This window comes from Arctopsyche grandis, chromosome 5 (genome assembly GCF_051622035.1).
Source record: "Arctopsyche grandis isolate Sample6627 chromosome 5, ASM5162203v2, whole genome shotgun sequence".
Taxonomy (NCBI): domain Eukaryota; kingdom Metazoa; phylum Arthropoda; class Insecta; order Trichoptera; family Hydropsychidae; genus Arctopsyche; species Arctopsyche grandis.
Genome location: NC_135359.1, coordinates 4,715,210 through 4,737,843, shown reverse-complemented (window position 1 = coordinate 4,737,843; position 22,634 = coordinate 4,715,210). Strand labels below are relative to the sequence as shown.

General features: G+C 36.0%; 1 protein-coding gene across 1 annotated transcript; it reads left to right on the top strand.

Annotated features, from left to right (window-relative positions):
* The first annotated feature begins 525 nt into the window (after nucleotides 1-525).
* Nucleotides 526-14,725, top strand: LOC143911773 (uncharacterized). Its single transcript, XM_077430804.1, has 10 exons — nucleotides 526-859; nucleotides 5,401-5,452; nucleotides 10,262-10,346; nucleotides 10,419-12,438; nucleotides 12,695-12,950; nucleotides 13,050-13,178; nucleotides 13,243-13,346; nucleotides 13,419-13,587; nucleotides 13,664-13,893; nucleotides 13,978-14,725. The coding sequence occupies exons 4-10, from the start codon at nucleotides 10,484-10,486 to the stop codon at nucleotides 14,060-14,062; spliced, it is 2,928 nt and encodes a 975-aa protein (XP_077286930.1). The 5' UTR covers nucleotides 526-859; nucleotides 5,401-5,452; nucleotides 10,262-10,346; nucleotides 10,419-10,483; the 3' UTR covers nucleotides 14,063-14,725.
* The last annotated feature ends 7,909 nt before the right edge of the window (nucleotides 14,726-22,634 follow it).

Genomic DNA, 22,634 nt, shown 5'->3' with positions numbered 1-22,634 from the left:
ATAAACAAATAAATGGTCAATAACTGCAGCATTCCTCCGCAACCATAAATGCACTTCGGTTTTTTTTATTCATATGGGTTTTTAATTCCAAATTGACCCTTTTTCATTTCAAATTAAACCTTTTTTTTTGTTGAAAAACCTGTATTATTGTACAATCACTACTTACATAAATAATACACTAGTTTAACTTTGATGTATTGAAGCAATATAAAAAGATCAAATTTGAATCACATTCCGGAGAGAAAAACACAAATTTCAATAAATTTACATCTCATCATACTGATTTAGTCCACTTTTATATAATAATTTTGAATGTAAGTTGCTCAATGAGCTTTCCAAATGATTTATAACTATTCATAGTTCAAATACTAGAACCAATTTCACCCAACATACATACATACATACATATATTCCGGATATTTCATTTCAAACAAAGAAACAAATACATACATACATACATATATTCCGGATATTTCATTTCAAACAAAGAAACAATAAGCAATGATTATAACCGGCTGATGTAAGTCTTTCAGAACTCAATTGCGCATAATCGTAACGAGTGCCTGAAGCTGTTGTGATACACAAAGGTTCCGTTTTCAGTATTGATTTTGCTATTTTTTGAACTGAGCCCTGGGAATCTGCTAATAGCACAAATTTAGCACAGTAGAAAATCGATGCAAACCTCCTAGTACGCATGTTCAGTTTGTTTATATAACATAACTCATATTGCATCTCTCTCCACTGAATCGATACAGCCACATCCAGTTTCAGTCTGGCAGAATCAATCTCCCCGGTGAAATGTGAGCATTCGTCCCGAGTCACCCGTCGCAGTCAAACACCTTGAAATCGTCCTGCTCGCGTAAGTATCTACATAAACCCACATCAGTGATTAAATAAACAATTTCAAATCGTTTTCGCAAACACGCATTAGATTTTAATACGTTATATTTCGACACCGAACAAAGAAAAGTGGTGTATCGATTTATGGCCGGCCACTTTGTATGCAATAATAAGTTCAATCGTTCACACTCGGCTAATACAGATTGTTCTTTTTCACTGATAAAGAGGGATCAAGTACATTCCATTGTTATCGCGAACAAAGATATGTGTGATATGTTTTTGCGTCGCATTTGGTATTCCCCGTATCTCCGATCGAGAACTGACACATTGTGAAAAAGTGGTCATTTCAAAACCATTGCATGGCTGTTTTCGTTTAAAAACTGGTTTAATTGTATGCAGAAAATAGTTGGAATTGCGAATCGGCGTATCGATTTTTAGCAAAGTGCTAAAAATGGCCACCCTCTTTGTGTCCTGTTTGCGTTTAATTTTTTTCACGTCATCCCCTGTGAATTTTCAGTATACACATGTTACAGTGAAACTGTTATTGTCAGTGAAATTATGATTTCACTGACTCAAACAGTGAGTACGAATATAACAATAGAATTACAAATCCACTTCTCATTGTCAGTGAATTTGGAATTCGGATTACATACAATGTACTACCAACCCTAACAACCTAATCTTAAATAAATAAAACCAACCCTAACCTAACTTTTTTTTTTAAACCAAACTTAACTTAACCTAACTTTTTTTTTTAACCGAACTGAACTTAACCTAACTTTTTTTTTTAACCAGACTTAACTTAACCTAACCAAATTTTTTTATATCAAATTTAACCTAACCTAACCTAACCTTTTTTACATACCTCTTCTTACTTCGCCTTACGATTACTATTCATTTTTTCATACGGTGAAGTAGAAAATCTTCAAAAAGTGTCAGATTTTTACTGACTAAAAAACTCCCCCGATTCATCTCACCCTCGCGGGATAAACTCTCTAAGACGTATTGCTTCCGTGAGTGTTGATTCAGATCCATGCCGGCTCTTCCGGTTTTTGTGGATTTCCTCTGTTTAGTACGTTTAAAGGTCTGTTCATACCTATCCAGCACGACCCGAATCCTGCAAGTATCCTGCAAGTACGGACAGTGTAATGCGCATGCGCGAATGTACTGAATGCGTAAATGCGCATGCGCGAATGCAGTATGAATACGTCCATATAATGTACCAAAGAATACCATCCGCACTTGCAGGAGACCTGCAGGATACGGGTCGTGCTGGATAGGTATGAACAGACCTTTAAGTAATAAATTAACCTAATCTAACCTTGACTAAATAAAACCAACTGTAACTTAGCCTAACCTTTTTTTTTTTTTTTTTTTTCTTCGCTGTGATGGAGGTGGGAATCTTCGAAAGACAGCCTACAGTCCGAACTGCAGGGTAGTGCCGGATTTTTACCGGCCAAACCCCACCCCCGACCTCCACTCTCTGGGACTTCTTTGTATTACTTCAAAGAGTGGGGGTCCAACTGTAACTTAGCCTAACCTTTTTTTTTTCTTCTTCGCTGCGATGGAGGTGGGAATCTTCGAAAGACAGCCTACATTCCGAACTGCAGGGTATTGCCGGATTTTTACCGGCTAAACCCCACCCCCGACCTCCACTCTCTGGGACTTCTTTGTATTACTTCAAAGAGTGGGGGTCCAACTGTAACTTAGCCTAACCTTTTTTTTTTTTTTTTTTCTTCGCTGCGATGGAGGTGGGAATCTTCGAAAGACAGCCTACATTCCGAACTGCAGGGTATTGCCGGATTTTTACCGGCTAAACCCCACCCCCGACCTCCACTCTCTGGGACTTCTTTGTATTACTTCAAAGAGTGGGGGTCCAACTGTAACTTAGCCTAACCTTTTTTTTTTTTTTTTTTCTTCGCTGCGATGGAGGTGGGAATCTTCGAAAGACAGCCTACATTCCGAACTGCAGGGTATTGCCGGATTTTTACCGGCTAAACCCCACCCCCGACCTCCACTCTCTGGGACTTCTTTGTATTACTTCAAAGAGTGGGGGTCCAACTGTAACTTAGCCTAACCTTTTTTTTTTTTTTTTTTCTTCGCTGCGATGGAGGTGGGAATCTTCGAAAGACAGCCTACATTCCGAACTGCAGGGTATTGCCGGATTTTTACCGGCTAAACCCCACCCCCGACCTCCACTCTCTGGGACTTATTTGTATTACTTCAAAGAGTGGGGGTCCAACTGTAACTTAGCCTAACCTTTTTTTTTTTTTTTTTTCTTCGCTGCGATGGAGGTGGGAATCTTCGAAAGACAGCCTACATTCCGAACTGCAGGGTATTGCCGGATTTTTACCGGCTAAACCCCACCCCCGACCTCCACTCTCTGGGACTTCTTTGTATTACTTCAAAGAGTGGGGGTCCAACTGTAACTTAGCCTAACCTTTTTTTTTTTTTTTTTTCTTCGCTGCGATGGAGGTGGGAATCTTCGAAAGACAGCCTACATTCCGAACTGCAGGGTATTGCCGGATTTTTACCGGCTAAACCCCACCCCCGACCTCCACTCTCTGGGACTTCTTTGTATTACTTCAAAGAGTGGGGGTCCAACTGTAACTTAGCCTAACCTTTTTTTTTTTTTTTTTTCTTCGCTGCGATGGAGGTGGGAATCTTCGAAAGACAGCCTACATTCCGAACTGCAGGGTATTGCCGGATTTTTACCGGCTAAACCCCACCCCCGACCTCCACTCTCTGGGACTTCTTTGTATTACTTCAAAGAGTGGGGGTCCAACTGTAACTTAGCCTAACCTTTTTTTTTTTTTTTTTTCTTCGCTGCGATGGAGGTGGGAATCTTCGAAAGACAGCCTACATTCCGAACTGCAGGGTATTGCCGGATTTTTACCGGCTAAACCCCACCCCCGACCTCCACTCTCTGGGACTTATTTGTATTACTTCAAAGAGTGGGGGTCCAACTGTAACTTAGCCTAACCTTTTTTTTTTTTTTTTTTCTTCGCTGCGATGGAGGTGGGAATCTTCGAAAGACAGCCTACATTCCGAACTGCAGGGTATTGCCGGATTTTTACCGGCTAAACCCCACCCCCGACCTCCACTCTCTGGGACTTCTTTGTATTACTTCAAAGAGTGGGGGTCCAACTGTAACTTAGCCTAACCTTTTTTTTTTTTTTTTTCTTCGCTGCGATGGAGGTGGGAATCTTCGAAAGACAGCCTACATTCCGAACTGCAGGGTATTGCCGGATTTTTACCGGCTAAACCCCACCCCCGACCTCCACTCTCTGGGACTTCTTTGTATTACTTCGAAGAGTGGGGGTCCAACTGTAACTTAGCCTAACCTTTTTTTTTTTTTTTTTCTTCGCTGGGATGGAGGTGGGAATCTTCGAAAGACAGCCTACATTCCGAACTGCAGGGTATTGCCGGATTTTTACCGGCTAAACCCCACCCCCGACCTCCACTCTCTGGGACTTCTTTGTATTACTTCAAAGAGTGGGGGTCCATTCATTCATCGTCGTTCATTCTTTGTTTCTCGTCGTTCTTTCTTTCTTTCTTCCATTCATTTCGCATGCATTCTTCTCTCTCGTTCATGCGCCTCCTTCTTGCGCATCACCGTTGACGCGAACGTGTCGATAATTACCCAAGCTTCCATCTTCTCTATTAGCTTCTTGCCCAGGTTTTCGGGTGAGGTCACTCCAATTTCCTCCATAGCTTAACCTAACCTAACCGAACCTTAAATAAATAAGTGATGGCTGTTAAGATATCATGAAGTGTTTGCTTCCGCATCCAGTCCAAATCAAAACAGATAGTGAACCACGAGGAGAGTGGGAAAGGACAGGAGTGGGGTTGCGGGGAGGGCATGTGAGCTCGAGTTTGGCATCGGAGTGGGGATGGAGAGGAGCGGGGTTGTGACGTGGGTGGCGCGATTCTTATCAGAGACGCACTATCATCCAACGGTCAAAAGTCATAATTTCACTGATAGGGGCCAGTGAAAATGCAATTGGATATGATTTCACTGAATTGTACCCAGTGAAAATGTAACTGGTTATGATTTCACTGAAACGTCAGTGAAATTATAATTTCACCGTGGCATATGTACATACATACATATATCCTTAAGTTTTCTTTATGTATGGCGAATCGACTCAAATGGAATGCCATTTTAAGCACTTTGATAGTTAGTTACGTATTACGATAAGGTGTGGCTCGTACATAAGGACTGTCGTGTCGTACCCCACCAAGTCAGCTTTTCTATGAAGAAATTATAAACGGATACATGCAGTACCATCAAAAATATTAGCCACGAGCCGCCACTGATTACGACACAATATACATATATGTATGTACATATACATATTTACATTTAAACCCGTGAGTTTGGTTTTTTTACTTGTTGCAAATAATTGCATCATCAGTTGGACTGTTTTCGATTCTACGTATGCTCTTAATATACTTATATGTAGTTTCGAAGTTCCATTTTAACGCGATGTAACAAAATTTTTGTACTTTTACTGATCTAGAGGGTAAGTTTTGTACTTTATATTTTTCAACTTGCAGATATACTCAATCGTGGCCGTGTCTAAATTGCCAAATAAGCAGAATATACAAGGTATTGTATTCTTGGGAGGTTTTGAGTTTATCTGGTGGTTTGATTCCCCCCTCCTATAGCACGCTCCTTTAAAGGCTCAAAGTAACTGTCGAACATAAGGGCCGGGCCGCACCGTGCGACTTGCGAGCGACTTGGTTGAGGGCGACCAGACCAATGCATGCAGGTAGATGGGACATGCCACACCCGTCAACTTGTTTGTCGCACACATTTCCATACATTTTTTCGTATCGCGCAACTAGTCGGCCGATAAAGTTGCACGGTGCGGCCCGGCCCTAACTGTTGGGTCTATACATTTTTTCCCTTAATACCTGTTTTCGTATAACACGCACGACATCCCCTATTACACGTTTTCTCACAAAAACCCCCCACCCCCTCCCCCACCAACCTCACAGCACGATCTTGTTTGTACTATAGTCCGATGCAGCGTGAGAATTCCGAGAACCGAGCATTTTTTTTGGTTTTTGTAAGTTTTCGGCATATTTCTTGACTAAAATGCAATGTGAAACTGAAACGAAATGTAATTGGCCATCGCGGGTCGAGTGCGATAGCCTATACATTTTACGTAAGTCTAATGCTAGATCGGTTCGACTAAACACTAATCACCCGATTCACGCGGTACTTTTTTAACGTGGTTTGCATAAGCATTACTAAATTTCATATATTTTATTTTAACGAACTGTTTACTTTCACTTCTTTTCTTGGATTTAATATAACTATTTACGCGGTTCTATGCATTTTTTTTTACCGTTTTAAAGTATTTTTATACAATCCAGGACTGTAACGCAACAGCAGTGCACGGAAAAGACTACTTCTATTCATACTATACAGTAAGGTGATTATTCGTACTGATTTTAGCAGTACAGTGGGCCTGTTTAGAAATATTGAAATCAATTTTTTTTATTTTCATAAATGAGCTTACATGATTTTCTATTATTCATTAATTTTTTTAATAATCCAAGCATTTGGAAACATTATTTTGATAAAAAATATCCTGGTTTTGTCACATAACTTAAAAACATGTGAAATGGCCACCTTAGGGCGGTTTCAGACTAGTGTTTTTTTCTGCGCGTATACGGTCGTTTCGGCATACGCGCTTACACGCGCGCTACTTTTCGCGCTTCAAAAAACCGGACGCGCGTACACGGGCTTATTCCGGCGTTTTCGCTAAAACCGGTAGTGGTGATTTAGTATCAACATGGATAATACGAGCTTATAAGCGCGTCTAAGCTCGTAAGAGTTGCGCGTATGGAAAACGACGCGCCTATACGCGCCTACATGCACTTCAAAAAACGAGATTATACGAGCGTATAAAACGCCAGTCTGAAACCGCCCTTACAGTATACAGCAGCGCACTTTCAGACTTGTTTTGGCCGATTGCAAGGCAAAATCGGCTTACATATCATTATAGAGCCCGACGATTCGGCGCAATATTGCTTGCGCCGTCAATGTTGTCGCAATATGACCTATTTTGAAAATATTCACATGCGCACTTTCGTTAGTACGCGTACACTCGTTACTATGACGTCATGTCGTGTGTGAATATTTCCACAGTGGCCAATAAAACCGGTTTTGCTCGATGCGTTACGGTGACATGTACTGCTGTGTGATATGAATAGATTGTCGGCGACTGCCGTTGCGTCTACGCCATGTACATATTACGGAACATATGAATGTGTCCATATATAATGTACCAAAGAATACTTTTCGTACTACTGTTTACGTGCAGCTGCCGGTCTGTGCTGTGTCAGTGGGAATAGACACTCACTACAGCGTGTTCGCCAGTTTGTTTGTTTCTTAAAACCTGTTTTCCTATAACACGCGCGACATCCTTTATTATACGTTTTCTCACAACAAACCCCCCAACCACACAGCACGATCTTGTTAGTACTACACCCCCCCATCCCCCGATTTACGCGGTTTTTTACCGCGGTTTTTACCGCTTAAATCGGGGAATGGATGTACATGTTTGTATGTCTGTATTTATGTATGTATAAATATTGTTCTATTAATATTATGTATATAAATGTTTATGTATAAATGTCTTCTGAGCATGCGGATTTTGTTTTTTAATGCAAATACGATGTTTTATACCAAGGATATGTCTCATTTCTCCCCGAGATCCTTAGGGCGAAAACACGCTGAGTGGGACGTGGTACGTTTTTTAAAAATATATTTTTAAACATGCGAAAAAAACGCACCACCCCTAGTTCATATACATGGAAAACAGTCCCAAAGTGGAGTGTTTTCGGTGATATTGTTGCGTAGGGGTGAGTTCAGGATCCAAATGAAAGGCCAAAGTCGCTTCACAGCATTTATTGAAAGATTCAGGAGGTTCACACGTAACCAGCGCACGCTCCAGAATAATCTGATATGGCGTATGTACCTCCTTTATAAAGGACTAGTTGCTCACCACAGCTTCCCCGATCCATTTATGTATCTATTGTCTAGGAACGTACAGTTTTAAGTGAGCCTCTCGCTCTCGTCCTGGTTCTAATAATTCTAGCGGGTACTTACTGAGTCCCGTTAGGCCAATTCGGGTGTCTCCATTGTTCACCCCCGAATGCACTTGGACAGCGGATACTCTCTCTCGTGTTCCCATGTTACAATATTTTATCCTTGCTTTTGACAGTGATTGATTACTGTGAATCCCACATTTGAAGAAATGTAGGAGAAACTTGTCGGTTGCATATGGATATGCATACACGTGCGACTTGCCAAACATATGCATTTTGCACGTGCAAGTACACCCGAATTCGGTTTGGGAAACACCCACTGTTTACGCTTACAGCGGGAAGCCAAGGACACGTGACGTCCCATACCACTCGGTGTGTTTTCACTAGATGTTCTGATTTGATATCTCGGGTTTATCTACACACTGCCAAGTTGATTGAAATGATTCATTCTTACAAATATGTGTTTATGGTGGGTGAGAACAACTCAAAATTATATCATTCATCTGAGATTTTGATATTGATTTTTTTTTTTGTTTACAAAATACATTCCGATTCAATATTGTTTGAATTTTTTGCACATCTAATTCACAATCAGAATAGGAAATATGTATATGTATACCTTTTTATACGAATCAAGTTTAAGACCAAGGCTTAATTTTGCCTCTCGATACTTTCGAATACTTTCATGGCCATAATATTTACTATGGCAAGTGGTATTGACGCAGAATGCGACCGTTATCTCGCAATATTGGTCTCCTCTCTCTCCGCGGCTTGTTATCTCGTTTTGAGTTCGAAAAGAATTTGTATCGATTCTGCCCAGTAGTAATCGACCTTTTGCGAAACCAAGTGCTTTGTTTTGATTAAGATTGCAGCGCGTTATAACCCGAGTACTACAGTTATGTATGTGAGTCACCTACGTTAAATACAGTTGTTTTGTTGATATGATCGACAGTGTAAAGCGAGTGAGATAGTATTTATATGCACGTTTTAAATGCCAGCATGACGTTCATCACGTTTGATATTGCTATCGCTGTATTAAAAGATTATTATTACTCATTTATTTTACAATTTAACTGATTTGGAATTAGCTAATGTTTTGTCTGGTTCGTGTACCAATAGATTGTGAACAAAATTCAATTTTTCCAGTGGAATTTTGAAGTCTAATGCTTCATGAATATATTGGGTAATTTTCAAAGCATTCTGGTCGCTAAAAAACGAGATTTTTCTCCGACAATTTTCCACTCTGTGCACTATTCTGACTGCAATTTAAAAAAAATCAAATATTATATATATTTTTGAATAGATTGTTTCTAGTGAATCATGTTTAATGACTGTCACAGTAAAAAAATGCTGTATAGTGGTTTGAATTGCAAAATAAAATTGCAGTTTGAATATAATAAAATATATTATTATTATTTTAACCCTTTTAGTGCTGACGTTTTTCTGTTGAAAGCCCACCACGCTGAAAATTTCGCAACTAGAATTATTTAGAAATCCTATAGAAAGCAGGTATAAATATTGTAGCTAATCCAAACAAACCCTAAATAACTACCGCTGAAGATTTTGAGTTTTGTAAAGGTGTGTTTAGACTCTCTAATGTATCTTGCAACAATATAAAATAAACAAAAGAAGTATTAATGCATCTCACAATATGTCTCGTATATTAAAGATATTACAATATACAAACTCCTGTTTAAGCATACGAAAAGTTGAGAAAACGAGTCTTGGGATATTGCAAGTTGGTACATCGGAGCGCACCGGTAAAAGAGCACCCTTTTTCCAGAACTACATATGTATATTCAATTATGTAGAAGATGAATCAAATTAAAATGCAATCTTCCATTGAATTTAATATTTACATTATGTTTTTGGCAGCCTTGGTTTTTATCGCTTTTTATTATTATCTTTGGAGTTCATTCCGTCGAATTGTTTTCATATTGATTGAATACTTTTTTTTAGATGACCTCGACGTGTAATTTTTTCCCCGTTTGTCGTTGTTTAAATTCGAACTCTGCATTAATCTCGATGAAAAGTTCACTGGCGGGACTTTAAATTTCACCTTTGCCTTTGTTCGAAATATTTTTAGACGTGCGTTTGCAAAACAACGATACGTACCGTAAACCGCGATATACAGATGTGTGCCAATTAGAACTGTTTGTTCAGGTGATGGCTTTCAACTTTTGTAATAATAGTTAACATTAAGCAATGAAAAATTTAAATCTCATTATTTATTTTGTTTACATAGCTGTTGATGCATACACATATATCATATATGATGCATGTCGCTGTTATATTTTTGTACTTGTATAATATTGAATTGGACTTTTTATCAAATTGTGTTTGTTTTATATTCCAGATTCCAGAATGGAGACCAGATTTACTTAGCATTGTTCTCATACCCGACTTGGATACATGTTGTGCCGAACGTATGGTTTTAAAAGGTATTTTACATATTCATATGTTCATATTTGAAATGCAGCAATAAATATATATAGTGAGTTTTCCTTGCTTAGGTCTTTATTGAACACCGTAGCAAATATTCTCGACCAACTGTGCGACACATTCAAGCAATTTGAAAATGGCTGGTTACAGTCAATATGATTCATCGAAATACAATACGGAGCTGAGCCGTATCATACAAGATATAAATAATGGGTATCGAGTGCTGGTTATTATGAGAGGTTTGCCAGGCAGCGGAAAGAGTACTGCGGCGAAAAGTGTTATACAGTCGACGGTGAATTACAGCAGTTTAACACACATTCTCAGTACGGACGATTATTTTAAGACGAGCAACGGTAGATATGTTTTCGATGTTGCAAAATTGAGCGACGCTCATAGTTGGAATCAACGTAGAGCAAACCAATACTTGTGTCAAGGAGTCAGCCCTATAATAATTGACAATACGAATTTGGAGGTATGGGAAATGAAACCGTATGTAGCTTCAGGCATAGGCAACGGTTATATTATAAAAATCTTAGAGCCGAAAACTCCTTGGGCTATGAAGCCTGCTGAATTGGCACGAAGGAATTGCCACGGTGTGCCAATTGTTAAAATAAAAAAAATGCTGGATAAATTTCAGTCAAATATAACGTCAGACTTCCTAATAAGATATTTCGAATTTGAATATTCGTCACAGCGAAAACCGCCAATGAAAAGAAATGCGCCTGAAATCGTCAATAAAACCAATTTGAACCCTTTGCCGACGGTAAAGCCTGCTTCAAATGTTGACGATTATACCGTTGTGAAATCTAGAAACGGAGGTGGGTATAAGATGTCTTATGATTTGATCGATCTCGGTGATACTGATGATTGGGTCGTTGCTGAGCCTGCTAAGAATATAGTTTGTAACGGTATCCAGCCTGAAGTGTTGGATAGTAACGATTCTTGGACTGACACTTGGTCGTCTAATAACGATAATGCTGATGTTGGCGATAGGTCTAAGCCACAGAGGACAGTGTTAAAAGGGTCTGCGAAAGCTACTGATAAATTGAAGAATCCGTTTGCCGTTAATTGGGAGCCGATTGGGGAGTCGCTTTCGAATTGGGAAAACTTCGAAAGTCTTCTTACACCTCCTGCGGTTAATAATTTACATTCTAACATCATCGTTTCTAGTTGTGAAGCAGGAACCAACACTCGCAGTTTTGATATAAATCCTGCAAATGAAAATTGTTTTAAGGTTTTGTCTGCTGGAAGTAGGGATATTAATTTGCATAATGTCACAACATTGCCTAATAATATATTGAAAGCAAAATTAACTCTTGATAAAGGTGTAATGACATCTGAACTGACTATGGATCCCGGAGGGTCTGTTGAAAGTTCAAGGCTTCAATCAGTCGCCGAACTGAAGGACTTGTTTTCAAACATTCCTGAAAAATACATTCACGATGTTTTAGATAAATGTAACGGTGATGTGAACTGGACAGTTGAGATTTTACTCGACGGTAAAAACAATGAAAATTTCATCGATTTGCCTGAAATTGTATCCAAGACGTTTGAAACTAATCACGTTCAAGAAAAAGTTGCATCCGTTGCATTGAACACTTCTGAAACATCTGAAAAAAAGTCCAAAATGAACAAAGTTCACTCGAAAGTCAGGAAGGACAAATCTCCATCTGAGATCTCCACAGAGCTAAAGAAACAAATCGAAGGTAGTTTTCAATTTAGCAACGATCACTATTCTGACCATTGCTTAAAATTAAAGAAAAAGATACACGGGGAAGAGGTCGATGTGAAGACTCCTAGTGAGGATGTAGATGTCGACAACGAGGGTAGATCTAGTAGCGAGAGTTCCGACGAACCGGATTCTAATGATAAAGTCGTTTCTTTTCGTATGGGTCGTGACTTCTTTAAACAATTGGATACAATGTATGGTACGAATAGTGCATGGGATGATAATTTGGAGCCAATAATCCATTTACCAACGTCGTTGGTGAATCAGATTCATGCATTGTGGCTTGAATCTATTTGTAATCAGATTGAAGTGCAGAGGGGTTATAGTGAAATCATGATGGCTGAAGACGAGGAGCTGGCTCGGTAATAATTTTTTTTTTGTTTTTATATTGGGGAAATAAATTTTTCAAAATTTGACTTATATTTTCTTAAATTCGAACCTTTATTTTTTATTTGAGTGAATTTTTATTTGATCGGTAAATGAAGTAGCTCAGTCTTCGAGGGTATTGTAATACGTGTGAGAAATTTCTGTCGCCTTTGTTGAGACAATATTTTCAAACTTTTTCCACTTTTATGTTTTGTTTTGTTATTATGTGTTATTATCAGGAAATATTTATAGGGGACTAGAAGCTATAGAACAACTGCAAGGAGCCGAGGGTCAAGAGCCTGGAGTGGCTAATTTAGTCGAAATTATGGATATGGAAATAGCTTTAGCCAATTATAACAATATCGGGTCACAGTGGAAACAAGCGCCAGAAGATCTTGCTACAAAATTAACGCAGATGAAATTGGTGCAGATGTTCCCAAACATCGAGGAATCTCTTCTCATCGAAATTTACAATGCGCACGATAATAATTTTGAGCAAACTTTCCATGTATTGTATTTTTTCAACAATTGCCCATTAAATGTTTGTAATTATGTACATATGTTATCGTAACAGAAATATTCTGATTTTTTTATTTATTTTTGACAGGTCTTATTAATTAATACGGGTCAAATATCAGAATCTCAAACAGAAGGAATAGACGGCAACGCTTTTAAAAAGTTATTGGCAGATTTGGAAAGAGATCTGCTTGAAAGAGCTAGTAGAGAAAAAGAAAAGGTAGAATTTCCCCTGTTGAAATGTTTTCATTGTGTTACAGGCGCTTTAGGTACGTTTTTTTCAGCCGTTGAATCCAGATTTGTTTAACGATGAAGATGTTATAAACATTCCGGGAGAAGATGGTGAGGATATAATAGTTGACAATAAAGCGGCCGTGCAATTCTTCAGGTAAGCTGAGGCTATTCAGTTGTTGATTTGGCATGTAACTTTTATTTAAGTTATTAAATGAATTAATTTCAGACAACAAGCTCAGCATCATCTTAACATACGCAACGAAAACATCAAAAAAGCGAAAGAATACATGTCTAAAGGAATGGTTCAAGTCGCTGCGTATTATTCGCAAATAGCCGCTTTGCACAAGAAAAAGCACGAATACGCCAACAATTTAGCTGCTAGTAGACTGATGCAGGTGATAAGATTTTATTTCACCGATTTTTTATTCTCTATATCAATAAATTATTGACTTTTTATTTTATTATCGTCAGGTCAGCGCTTCCGGTACCGATTCTTACACCTTAGACTTACATAGCCTCTACGTGATGGAGGCGCTCCTAGTTCTGGATGTGTTTTTAGATAAACACATTTCAGAGCTAAGAGAAAGAAAATTGTCCACTTCCAAACTTTTTTTGATAACGGGGAGGGGTCGTCACAGTCCCGGGCAACAGCCCCGGATCAAACCCGCGGTGAAGAAGCGGCTTGGCGAACGTGGATTATGGTAAGTGGAGTTTAACTATATGTATTTTTTAAATTAAATTTATGTATTATATTACTATTCCACATTTGCTTTTATTTATTTTAGTGCATACGAGATTAATCCTGGATTACTTGGAGTGTTCATCACGTCTCTGTCTATTTTGCCATCAAGTGCATCTAATAATTATTAAGATGTTTCCTGTTTAAATTTAGCCCCATGGCGGCCCCTAACTGATGTTTGTATCATGTTGGGTGTAAAATGTTTTCTGCCTGCACATAATTATTACAACTGCGCGAATGTATTTTTTGTGCAGAATATACTTTTCAGTCCGCCGATATATATCACGTTTTCGTCATAAACGAAGACGTGATACGAAAATATATCAACGGATTGAAACAGTTCGCGTATATACATACTAGCGGCCACTAAGCGTTGTGCACTCAACATGATACAAATTGAGTCAGCGACCGCCATCGTGTTAATGTATGTTTTTCTAGACATGTGAAACCCCTAATATTATTAGCAAAGGCAATTTTTTGTGAAGTAAGCACACCCATATCGAAACGTGTTCCCAAAGGATTACATTATATATTTAAAGAATGTACACTAGTTTCCGCATTCACGAATATCTCGGTTCAGGTATTCCGAGATTAGATTTTTGTGTTAAAGAGGAAACAAATCCCATGTTCATAAAAGATGAACGACATTGAAATTGGAATTGTATAAATAGGTGGAATGTTTTACAGTGTACATACTATATAAGTGATAAAGATTATTCGAGTGTATTACTTTATAAATCTAAAAAGGTGATGAAAAATAATCTCAAAAGTGAAAAACAAAGCCTTTCGTCCTCAATTATTATTATTTCTTATTAATTATTTTGATTATTCCCTCCCCCGTGTGCCTTTGAATATATATGTGTATGTATGATGCGAATGTGCCAAGGCTAATTTAATGCCATTTAATTTACGTTTCTTCGATGTTATCTGTGTAAGTCTCATAATATATATGTGTTGATGTATTTGTGGTCATTTATATACATGACATTGTGTAGTATTATACTTATTTTGATATTTAATTTTGATCATGTACAGTTTTAATTAGAATTGTAATTGAACATTCCCCAATTTGAATAACTGATACATAATATGTATATTTTAAATATAAATATCAATAGAGATACGAGTGTTACAAGAATGAATCGAAAAATTTACATTTTGGAATTTATATCTGTGAAATCTTATGTATTTGAAATTATTATGTTCTTCATGGTACTAAAATGATAAAATGCTTAGAGGTTTGAAGGGTTCAATTGGTGCTTGAAATTTGAACTATAATATTGACTTATATATTTATAGTATTATATTTAGCATATGTATATTTTCAAAAAAATTGGATTTAATTTATATATATATATATATATATATATATATATATATATATATATATATATATATATATATATATATATATATATATATATATATATATATATATATATATATATATATATACATACATACATATATACAATACATTGAAATTCTAATTAACGGTATACGTATTTTTGGGACTATATAAAATTTAAAATAATTGTTCAATTACTAAATAACTAATTGTATTTAATTATACATGTATTATGTGAATGTGTACTGAAATATATTTTTTAAATTAAGGTGTATTTACATATGTACTCACAAATATGTTCTAAATTAAATTTTAATATTCATTGTGTCTATTTCGTCACAATAAATGTGACCAAACTACATGCATGTTCATTACTATGAAACTTTGAATACATATAAATGTTTAATGTATTGAATTGGATGTATAAATGTGATAATTATTAAATGTGTTAAAAACAATACATACCATAAGTTACCAATATAAGTTAGTTATAAGTAAGATAGTTGATCTATTGTTATCCTCCGATACACAGTAGGCTTTAATTTTTTGATGTACTATTATAATATAAAGTCTATTGGTCTTCTTTTGAAACCGACATATTATTATTATTGATATCTTCACGTGGATGTTCTTTAACGTTTACTGAAATTATATTGTGAAATTTAACAGGGTGTCTTTATTTGAGATGGTTCTATTTTTGGAAATGCTATTTAGGTACGTTATTCTTCTTGGTCACATGAGAGAAAAAGGTTACGATGAAGTCAATTGCTCTTTTTAAAGGCTTTTACTACGTTTTTTTAATGTTTATTTAGCTTTAAGTTGATCGTACAAGTTTATGTTTATCATATCAAAATTCTTAAGATCATATCAAAATCGGTTTCCGTGTCATTTATTATTAGACAAATACGTTAAGTTCAAATTTAAAAGACAATGAATATATTTTCATGTTGTTTTAATTACTTATGTATTATACATTCTGTGATTGATTATTTTGTAGTCAGTGTAGTAGATTTACGGTTGATGTTTTAGAAAGATTTTAAATGTTAATTGTTGTGAATCGTGTTTTTATTCGATGTGCTCTTATTCTGAATGTTTCACAAAATGCTTCAAATGAAAAAAAAAAGAAGTAAAAAAAAAAAAAAAAACTTATTGGTGTGATGTTGTCGTCGTTACAATTAAAGTTCTATTTGTTATAATGATTTTAATTAAACAGTGAGTCAAACTGTGTTTCCCATTGGGCATAGCTACCAAAATATGCCAAATTTGTTTAAAATATATTTTTTTTATTAATTTACAACTTAAGTTTGTGTACTGTGTCATTTTACTATTATTTCTAAAATTGCTATTTTTTTATTGTATAATTCGTTTGATGAATCGATGATTATGTTATATATTTGGTTTCATTGATATAACGTATTTCATGTTTGTATTATTGTACTGTACTACAATGTGTAATCATCTTAAATTATGATAATAAATATGTAATAAGATCTTTTTTGTAATCTTTTCCCTTTTCAGATATTACTGATAACACTGTTCGACATGAAAAATGGTTCAGAGACGAGATATGACTTCTCTTATAGATCTATGCCCAGTAAACACGAATCTGGTAATAAAAAATGTTGATTGGCTCGAGATTTGGAGATATATGCGTTTTTTAAATCGCACGGTTTTTCTATATCTTGGTGTTGTTCGGTCGATGTCTCAAAATCTGTCAATTTTCTGTTCAAAATGAATATTGGAATCTATAGTCGGGTATTTTATCTTTCATTTGTAATACTTTTCAGCTTTCAAATGTCTCTAAGTAGTTGTCCAGTTCAAATCAAAAGTCAAAAGTACGTATTTTCATTTGGGATTTTTTCCCACTGTTAATACTATTTTATATTGCGTATTTTATATTGAAACATGTTTATTGGGATAGTGTTCTGGGCACACTATTTTTTGTTTTCGTTTAAAAGGGTTAATTGGAAGGGTGCTGAATTTTAAATCGGTAAAATTCCGAGCTAAAAGCTTGTACTAGTATTTATTCGTATTTACACGAATCTGAATTGAATTAATGGGGATAATATATTAAATTGTCTATATATGAGAATTAAATAAAATTCCACTTAGAAAAATCATATTTCGACTATTCTTGTGGATTAATAACAAAAATTCTATTGATAACTGGCTTACCTTGATAAAATAAACGAATCCATATAAACGAGAGCTCCGTAGTGGCTACAGTTACCGGAAGCGTGAGGAATAAGATGGTTGAACTGACTAATTTAAAGTATAATAATTACAAATGAAGAGCTTTGCCAAATTATGAAAACTGCCGATCTTTATTTTTACAAGGTTTATTTTCTTTTAAGCACCTGATTAGGTAATAATTTGTCAAAGTCATTGACATATTAGTTGGCTAGAGATTTGGCTTCACGATATATGTACATAAGTACATAAGTCGACATCTGATAATTGCTTTGCAGGAAAGCGAACTTTGAAACTGTCATTAAATAACGTGATACGAACCTTCATTTGCACTAAGGTTACGTTTAGTGCCGCATTAAAAATTGTTAAAAAATTCTTTTAATGGATCTTGGAATCGTGTATCATGACTAAGTTCATCGAAATGCTTTTAGATAAGAGATTGACGATTCAATTTCAATTTTGGCTTCCATCCTAATATTGTTACGAATTCTTCAGATTTATTTCTAAAATTACTGATCTCGCAATATTAATTTCTAATCATATACTGAGCACTTACATATGTATAACATCAGCTTTTTTTGATTGAAGGAGCTTTGAAACAAAGTTGGGAGGTCGAAGAATTTTTCAAGAAGCACGAGTAGGAAAATAAATTCGAAACTTCTTTTACTTTTTAAAATTATTTCTGTAAGAAATTTTAAAACATCTGTACATATATGTGCCTACATATATCGAAGTGCATTAATAGTCTAATCTGGACGACCAACAAGCAGTGCATAATCTGTTTAAAGTAACTGATGGTGAATTTTCCTTAAAAACTTCCCACCTGTTAATGTAGACAGTGGGAATTATTTCCCACTGTCTGTCTACATTCACTTAGATTAGCTAATCATTTCAAATAACATTTTTATTTGTCTCAATTAATATTAATTACCAAGTCCAGGCCACCAAAAGCAAAATACAGAAGTTGCCACATTCCTCTACAGCAGTGCTTCCCAATTACTTTCATGTCACGACCCCCTAAATCTGAAAGAATTAATTCCTGGCCCTTAAATTTTTTTTTCCTAGTTAATAGGTTTATTTGGCAGTAATTATTACAATTACATATAATACTCATTTATATTCAGCACAAAATTATAGGAACATACTTAAAAACATTTTTTTTAAATAAAAATTATACACCATTGATGTATAATACACTAGATCCGCCCTCACGCTTTATACAGGTCTCCCTTTTGGCGCATGCAAAATACATGGCGCATGCACAGTTCCTCTTAGTAGGTAGGTAGGTACCGCTGCGTCGTAGGGAAAAAACATTTTTTTCTCCCAACTTCCCCGCTAGTTAAACCCCCCGCACCCCTCAGTTAGTGAAGACAAGATCTCCGACCAAAATCACACGTCAGGGCCCATCTAGTATATTATACATCAATGCTATACACACATGAAACAATTTAATGCGATTGATGAGGTCGCATGTTTTTAAATAGCAAATCGATATCGGTTTCAATGTCAGAAATGTAAAGTAATGACGAAAATGCTGTTTCGCATAGGTACGTAGTCGCGAAAGTAATAACAGTTACCAGGGCTTCTTTTCCAATAGCAGGATATTCTTGCTGTCGCCTTAACCAAAATTCTAATATACTTTATTCATTAAATTCCACTTCAAGCAAATGATCTGATCTGATATCGATCAACTCTTCTTGGGCTGTCCACATAATATGATCATATTTTAAGGCCTTGGCAAATGGTGCTCTTATCCAATTGTTCCTTTCATCCTCATTCAAGTTTGGGAAATATTTTTTGAAAAATAGTATCGATTCGGCCACGTGATCAAGTATAACATTTTTCACTGAAGTCGACAGTGATATTTCATTATTCGTGAGAAAATCATTCCAACACGAAAACATCTCCGTGCATCCTTGACTAATAATACCTTTTGACCACAAAGAAAGCTTTTGTTGGAAAGTTTTCATATAATATGTTATTATTTAACAAACTTAAATATAAACATTCCCTAAATATGTAATGTGGAAAAATATTCATAAATGAATATTTGTACTTTCTACTGAATATTTTCGCGGCCCCCGCGAGAAATCCTACGGCCCCCCAGGGGATCGCGACTCCCCAATTTGGGAAGTACTGCTCTACAGAACTAGAATATTTTAAGTCTGAAGATTTTCTAAAGTAAGAATATTATTTGTTGGTTGTAAAATTTTTCAAAGTAGGAGACACGGAGCGCGCGCCTTTGTGCCACCGTGCGCATCTTGTGTCTTCGTGCACTCCTCATGTCTCCGTGTATCCTAATTTGGATTCAGCTTTCCGTATGTAGACTCACCTGTCCCTCCCGTAGAACAATAAAAAGGAATTTAAATAGCTACTTATTTATTTAACCGGAAAAAAACAATCCTGATCGTCATCAATGTCAAGTGCCACATTGTGCACGGAATAATAAGTCGCATGATGATTTTTTTTATCGCGTTTCCCCCGTACCGATTGGCCCAAAAGTGAACTATAGCACTGGCTCACTTTCTCCGTGTGGATTTTCATATAAAGTGACGATACACGTAACTACGGTAGTAAAATGTGAATCTTTTTTTTTACATTGCGAACCGTTACATTACAGTCAACGCTCTCAGCGAGCGTTATTACCGTCGATGATTGTGCAAATAACCCGTTTGTTTATTCGGCTAACGTGTGAAACAATTATCGAGATTTGGGCCGGTCGGTACTAATAATTTATTTAAATCGCTTTTAATTTTGTTTGCGCAAGATTTTCGCGCAGGCCGTTTCGACTCTGCCGCCGTAATTTACGGCCGATTTACCGGGCTTTAAGTCGATCCTTTGACCATTTGCAATAAATTCGCACACTCTAATTTGTACAGTTATGCGTTAACTCTTTTTTTTTGTTTTGGAAAAATTTAATCGTTTCAAAATCCGTCTGGAAAATTTTAATCATCCTTCTCAAATCGTGTATCATTTCACGGCTGCTTGCAGTAGGGAGATTTTATTTATTTATTTATTATTTTATTCTAAACAGACCATTGTTGCATTACAGGAATTCTTAAAGCACCACAATGGTCAAAAAATATAACACAAAAAAAAAACAAAATAACAATTAAACATAAATTAATACATAAAGAAAATAATATATTAATCAATTATACATAAAAAAAAATACATTTGAACATAAACATAAATACATCCGTACATAAACATAAAAAATAGCATTTAATAATAACATATAACGTAAAAATATCAAATAAAAAAATATAGCATAAGGAATGCCTTGCACCTATAGCCAGTTCCAATAAATAACAAACAACTACAAATACAAAACATCCCAGTGAGGCCCAAATGGAAGAGAGTTAATCAAAATTTCACTCATAAATCACAATCAATCATGAAAACAATGATGAGCGCAGACTACCAGATAAATGGGTTAGAGTAATATCCGACAATTTACGCTCACTAAGGTGGAAAATATCACATTCAGTCTCGGCAGCAACGATTTCATTAAGAAGTCGAATAGCTCTTGGAATAGGAGCCATTCAAAAAATAACTGTGCGGGCAGGACGTACAGCCATCAAATGATGATGTCTACCACGCGCATAGTGATTAGGGACATAAAGTCCCAACTGCTCCAGCAACAACGGGCATGACGTATTACCACGTAGGAGCTGGATAACGAAACGAATTAATGAGAAATGAATTAATGAGATAAATGGGCGATTCCCATTGGTTGACTTACATATATGGTCTGATAAGGTTAAAGATTTTCAGCCAATTGGAATCAAGATTTACATACATACATAGAGTTTGCCTATTGCAAAGTCTACTGAAATGAAATATAGCATTGAATGTCCATATTGTAATATATACATAGTTTAAAGTTGACTTAAAGGGTAGTTAGTACCCAGTGATATGGTTCCATTTTAATCGGTTCAGTGGTTTAGGAGCCTATTCGAGACACACAGACAGACATTCATTTATATATGTATGTATAGAAGATAGAAGAAGGGTAAAAGTGAGAATTCTCGACTGGGTGAAACCGAGCCTAGTCGTAAGCGAGGCTCGATCGAACCGCTCTTTCCTGTCATTGGTTGCTCTTTGCGAGTACTTTAGTATTGCCGTGCCCTGAATTAACTCGACTTTTACCTAATGAAATACTCCGACATATACTGTCTGGTTCGTATATAATTTCGGATGGTTGGGCAGCGTACGGAAATATTCCACATATTGCGAATGGAATATACACGCATTCGTTTGTGGTTCAATACAAATTCATCTAAATATGAATCAAAACGGGCACACGTTGTGTCAAATTGACGTCTCATCTTTCTTTTCACACGCATCCACATATTTTCCACATTTTGCGTATGTATTGCACTATCATTTGGATCCACGAAATTATCCTGGTGAACCACTTTTACCGGAATTCGGAATATTTCCGTACGCTGCCCAACCGTCCGAAATTATATTCAAACCAGGCAGTATATGTCGGAGTATTTCATCAGGTAAAAGTCGAGTTAATTCAGGGCACGGCAATACTAAAGTACTCGCCAATAGAGGTTGTGATTTCTCGACTTTTTTTGATTCTCGAGATTCGAGAATCTCCTTTTCTCGGAATATTTGAATCTCGAGATTTGAGAATCTTATTTTCTCGAAATATTTGAATCTCGAGAATTCGAGATTTTCTTTTTTTGTTTCTCGAGATTCTCGAGAATTCTCGAGAAAGTATATTTTTTTTTTTAATATAGTGAATTGATTTCTTTAGCATATAAACTTGACAACATACAAAAATCAAAAGAACACAAACACTACATACATATGTATATTATATCAGGGGTTTACAACTTTATTAAAGACATGACGAAAGAAAGATATAGAGAGATATAATAGAATATTGAAAAGAAAAAAAAAGTAAAATTATATAAAAAAAATATTATAAAAGAAGGCATGAAAAGAAAATAAAAATATATAAAAGTAATTTAAAATAGTAAAAATAACAATATGTAAAAAAGAATTTTATAAAATTCCCAGTGTTGCTACCCGGCTTTGCCCGTGTTTTTGTGACCGGACAAATAATAAAAATACTGACCATCCATGCATATTAAAATACTGACTATAAATTGATTAATATCTAAGGAACAAATACTCGAATAAATAAA

What these genes read in the sequence shown, in the direction of transcription:
- LOC143911773 (XM_077430804.1), top strand. Translation starts at nt 10,484, where the DNA reads ATGGCTGGTTACAGTCAATATGATTCATCGAAATACAATACGGAGCTG. An exon ending in GAAGACGAGGAGCTGGCTCG is followed by an intron (nt 12,439 to 12,694) that starts GTAATAATTTTT and finishes AAATATTTATAG; the next exon opens with GGGACTAGAAGCTATAGAAC. An exon ending in CTGCTAGTAGACTGATGCAG is followed by an intron (nt 13,588 to 13,663) that starts GTGATAAGATTT and finishes TATTATCGTCAG; the next exon opens with GTCAGCGCTTCCGGTACCGA.